General features: G+C 34.0%; 1 protein-coding gene across 1 annotated transcript; it reads right to left on the bottom strand.

Moving 5' to 3' along the window:
* Nucleotides 1-637: 637 nt before the first annotated feature.
* Nucleotides 638-1,877, bottom strand: LOC142230776 (uncharacterized). The gene has a single exon (XM_075301404.1). It carries the CDS (start codon nucleotides 1,740-1,742, stop codon nucleotides 792-794), a length of 951 nt encoding a protein of 316 aa, XP_075157519.1. The 5' UTR covers nucleotides 1,743-1,877; the 3' UTR covers nucleotides 638-791.
* Nucleotides 1,878-5,739: the final 3,862 nt, after the last annotated feature.

Here is a 5,739-nt window from a genome sequence, read left to right as displayed (position 1 = left end):
CTTATATCCCAGGTCTTCTCTGTGCGTAGTATACAATTAATATAATTATGATCCGTCAGACCATTTTCAATAGAACAAATCTGTACAAAGTTTTGTAAATTCCCAAAAACACCATCTATGGAGGATTTGCTACTTGGTCTAGTAACCATATTGTGTAGAGAATTCAAATTATATTCGGCAAATATATTCTTCAGGGCAATGGAATGCGTCGATTCACTTTTAATATCTATATTGAAATCTCCAACAAATAGACACTCACCCCAAGAAAACTTCTGTAGTATAATTTCAATACTTTTGAGAAAAGTAATTAAATTACATTTTTGAGACCTGTATATATTAATAAGATGAAGTTGCTTGCCACCAAATTTGATTTCCGGGAATGAAACAACTATCACATCTACAAAGTACTCGCTTTTTTTATACAGAACTTCATATTTCAACACTTCAGATACGTATACAGATGCTCCTCCATAACCATCGCTTCGGCAACAGTGTATCGCTGAATAACCAGCAATATTATATAGCCTAGTAACATTTTCATCAAACCAAGACTCTTGAATTGCTAGAATTTTCGGTAATTCCCTAAACTTATTTAATTCAGATTTAAATCTATTAAATTTCAACAACGATGAAACACTTCTTGTGTTAATGGATAATATATTGATAAAGTTATAATTTAATTTTTTATACATTTCATTAAAACATTCTATATCAGAAAAATACATATTGTGAATGAGTGACAAAAATCAATCAAATAAAAATGTAGATTTGATTCAAAAACAGCTTTGCTATTACATGACTCCTTCATCTGCATTATCATCATCTTCACTGGAACTATCATCAGCAGGCACAATTACTCTGGAACGTCGCATTCCTTCTACGGTTGATTTCTTTAACAGTTTATCAACATCCTCCTTTGTTTTAATGAGGATTTGATTGGATTTATCATGTTTCTTCACAAACACGTTACTTCCTTTGTAGTATACAAATTGATATCCAACTGATTTGGTAGATCTCGCATAATTAAAAAGTTCTTGCGTTTCCTTAGACAAATAGTCATTGATGTAAACATTTTTCAATTCTTCACAATCTTTAAGTTTATTTTTCTTCTCCATAAAATGTTTTTTGTTCTTCTGGTTGGAAAATTTCACAACAATAGTTTTGCGTTGTTGCACTTCGTTTCCTTTGCCTATGAAATACGCATCTTCTATTTCTTTTTCAGTTGTTGAAGAACCAATTTTTTCTGCGATATTGAGAACAGTATTTACTGCAGTCTCTTTTGACATTATACCTCTTATAATGCAATTGTTTTGCACTCGAACATCATTTAAATATTTCACTGAAGATTTCGTTTCTGCTAATTCTTCTTTAAGTAATTTATTTTCTTTTTCTAGTTTCTCAATTTTTTTCGTGTTTGTTTTTATTCCCTTTAAAATTTCATCATACTGCGATGACATATGCTTAAGAGATACCATAATGTCATCCAATTGATTTACTTTTCTCTTAATTTCTGATAAGTCATTTTCATATTTTGTTTTGTTACACATGTGACAAACATAATCGATCGAATTGTCTTTTATTAGTTCTTCAAATTCTCTTTTATCTTTTTGCGTACACTGCGCGTGGTACGTTCTCTCACAGCTGTCGCACTGAATTGAGCTGTCACTCTCCATAACTTCCATTTTACATTGCCCACAAAATATTTTATTTATTATTAAACTTCGTCGCTTTTTCCCGGCCATATTTCTATTTCCTCCGAAAAAGTTTGTTGGAAATAATATGGTTCTTGAAATTATATCCGACGAATTGGATTTGAAATATCAAAATTTGTTTATTAAATTCGACTGCTGTAGACAATTGCTAAATACACGTCCGATCTCTCACAGGGTTGCCAACTACTCATCGTATTTAAATAAATGCGGAAAAATCTACAGATTTAAGATTTTAAATCAAGGCGTAATTTCAACATATACACAATATGTTTATATATTCTCTAAAACTCAAACAAAATTGGTTCTCACAAATCCAGAATCTTATCTGGTCTTCATAGGTAGAATCTTTAAAGTTTGTCTTCGGGAGCTGGCTCGTTTGGGAGAAGATTTGTCATCAAACCACCTACAATTCTATATATTACAATGTAACACACTACGACGAAGAGTTTTTATAGTAAACTATTATGCTTGATTCATGGTGGTGGGTATTTAAAATTCGGCCCGGCCGAATTTACTGCTCTATATGCTTGTTTTATTTATTAAAACACTGAATTCGTATCACACCTTAAGAGGTGAGATGCCCAAAGTCTGTGCAACAGCTGTTTAAATTGAGGACATCCATCCTACAACAAGTCCATGTTAAATTCAATGCTTCTGCGAGAAATTTTGCACAACTTCTGGAACCAAAAAGAATATTTTCACTACTTTTTGGCAATGCTTTTTTTTGTTTTGCTGCGGCTATATATTAATGTACTCACTAAATGGGAAAAGTTTAGATGTTGCTGTGCTGTTTTAAAAAAGGGGTGCCCGCTTCCCCGATCAAATAGCGAAAAACAAAATTGGGGCTTTTTATCCAGAATTATAAACTACTCTGAAATTTGAAGCAAATTGGGGAACTATTCTTCAAGCTTCAAAATATGTGAGAAGGAGTGGTCACCCTTTCCGACTAAATATGGAAACATGAAAAATTTCAACCAAATCGGAGAACCTTAGTCCATCTTTCAAAGGGTAGGACAAAGAGGTCCCGCTCTACATTCAAGTATTAAACAAACAGGTACTCGATATCTATCTCATAACCTCCCCCACGTCCTCTCTAAATTTCAAGTCTATCGGAGAAAGGTAGTTTATTCACTTTATTTAAAAAAAAAAAAGACGGGGCCCCCTCCCTGACCAAATATCGAAAAATTAAGTAGCGGATCTTTATCTAGACGACACCTAACATACAATCTTCGCTGAAAATGTCAAATTGCAAATCGGAGAATTTTGGTCCAATTTTCAAAAAGACGGGCCAGGGGGGTCTTCCTTCCCGTCCAAATAATAAACAAACTGTTACTCCAAATGAACATCACATCTTCGCCCCCACGTCCTATGTAAAATTCAACTAAATCGGAAAAGTTTACTTTTTCCATTGTACTTTGAAACAAGTATATACGACCGTAAGTTCGGCCAGGCAGAAGCTTATGTACCCTCCACCATGACTTCGGTCCACTTTTACGTATAGCCCCCGTATAAACGGACCCCCAAATTTGGCTTGCGAGGCCTCTAAGAGAAGCAAATTTCATCCGATCCGGCTGAAATTTGGTACATGGCGTTAATATATGGTCTGTAACAACCATGCAAAAATTGGTCCACATCGGTTCATAATTATATATAGCCCCCATATAAACCGATCCCCCGATTTGGTTTTGGAGCCTCTTGGAGGAGCAAATTGCATCCGTGTCAGTTGAAATTTGGTACATTGTGCTAGTATATGGCCGTTAACAACCATGCTTAACTAGGTCTATATCGGTGTATAGTTATATATAGCCCTCAGGTAAATCGATCCCCAATCACACAAAAATTGGTACATAGCAATAATTCTATATAGCCCCCATATAAGCGACCACCTTATTTTAATTCTGGCTCCCTACATACCGTGCAAAAGTCCATATCGATTCGTAATTATTTGTAGACTTACCTAAACACACCTTTTTTGTCTAAATGGACTAACTCACAATTTAGAAAAAAACTTTAACATACCACAACCCAAGTAATTCGATTGTGGATGACAGTCTTTCGTAGAAGTTTCTACGCAATCCATGGTGGAGGGTACATAAGATTCGGCCTGGCCGAACTTACGGCCGTTTATACTTGTTTAGCTATCAAATGCGGTAGAAATTTCATGGGACAAACTCTTAGGAACCTATTCCATTTGGAGCATCCGAGGAATATGCATCAAAAAGGAATATGCTACCAGTCCTGTGATAGGTCAGCTAGTGGAAACTTGCACAAATTTCCCGTAGGGTATTTGAAAATCGTATTTAGTACCCCACATAATATTAAATATATTTAATGTTTTAAATAAGAACTTTACCCATAAAGGTTTGCTGGGTTATTACTCTGATAACAAGATGCGTACAACCCAATAATAATGATAGGTACCCTGCTAAGTAACTTTTAAACGGCGACGGCAAACCAAAGGCAGCCATAGCTGATGTGCTGATAATATCAAACGGAAGGACAGACAGACACGTGTAACAACTCGCCTAGCCGCCACACGCAATATAATCTCCTCACTTCACCTCAGGATGGTCAACACGAAATGCACTTGTTTCCCTTGTACCTGGGCGATGCCGCAAACTTGTAAAGGTGCGTTTATAAATTGCTTTACATCGTCGAGCTACAATTTTCGACTCAAATGCTACAATGCAAGGGTTATTGATGTGAAGCTGAAAGCACCACCACCGCCACTGCCATCAGACGATAAAATGCATCAGATATTAATTGGAATTGAATGTTACCGCCAGCAGTTGTTATCATTTCTGTCGATGTGGTCTTATTTGAGGTTTTCGCTGGTGTTGTTGTTTTCTTTTGTCGAGAGGGTAGAGTAGGGGGGACAAACGCACAATTATAGAGGCATAAATGCATAAATTATACACTCGAATGCCCATGTATCTCAAACTGTGTTTGGGCCTGATTGCCCATTCCCGTGCCACCAACTATGCAAAATCGAACCCTTGCTGTAGTCAGTCGGCCACAATTGCCACAATAAAACGCATAGGCATTTAACCGATCCCAGCAATTATAGCAATGATGTATGAGTGAATGGTTACACCGGTCGGAAGTAAATATTTATACACGTAAATTGCTCCGGATAAAGGAATGGGAAGCAAGCAAAACACAAATACAAAACAAAATTCAGAAAATCACAGGAAATCAAAACCGGGGAGGCAAATCAGTTTACAAGCGTGTTGGGAAATCCATGTAGGTGAACATTAGCCATAATTAAATGATATCCATTGATGATAGATGGTATAGTGATTGAAATAGTGACATAAGTCGAAAAAATCAAACAAGTAAGGAACGTCGAGCGGGGCCCACTCTAATATGCCCGGCAGCAAGGGTTGCCAATTTTGGTCCGATCGGACCAAAATGACAACGATTTCTATAGAAGTAAAATATTAGCAAAATTTTCTACGGATATAAATTTTGAAAAATTTTTATATAGATAATAATTTTTATATAGAAAATTATAAAATTATTTTGTATAGGAAGAAACTTTTTTATAACTTTCTATAGAAATAAAATTTTGACGACATTTTCGATAGAAGTAAAATTATGACAAAATTTTCTATAGAAATAAAATGTTCATACAATTTTCTATAGAAAAAAAATTTTGTTAAAATTTTCTATAGAAAAAAATTTTGTCAAAACTTTCTATAGAAATAAAATTTTGTCAAAATTTTCCATAGAAAAGAAAAAATGTTTACAAAATTATCTATAGAAATAAAATTTTTACAAAATTTTCTATAGAAATAAAATTTTGACAAAATTGTGCATAAATTGTATATAGAAATAAAATTTTGACAAAATTTTATATAGAAGTAAAATTATGACAAAATTTTCTATAGAAAAATATTTTGTTAAAATTTTCTATAGAAGAAAATTTTGTCAAAATTTTCTATAGAAATAAAATTTTGTCAAAATTTTCTATAGAAAAGAAAAAATTTTGACAAAATTTTCTATAGAAATAAAATTTTGATAAAAT

The sequence above is a fragment of the Haematobia irritans genome, chromosome 3 (genome assembly GCF_050003625.1).
Source record: "Haematobia irritans isolate KBUSLIRL chromosome 3, ASM5000362v1, whole genome shotgun sequence".
Classification (NCBI taxonomy): domain Eukaryota; kingdom Metazoa; phylum Arthropoda; class Insecta; order Diptera; family Muscidae; genus Haematobia; species Haematobia irritans.
The sequence above is the reverse complement of the archived record's forward strand: the minus strand, read 5'-3'. Positions and strand labels throughout refer to the sequence as shown.

Excerpts from the sequence above, each read along its gene's own strand:
- LOC142230776 (XM_075301404.1), bottom strand. The coding sequence starts at position 1,742 with ATGGCCGGGAAAAAGCGACGAAGTTTAATAATAAATAAAATATTTTGT.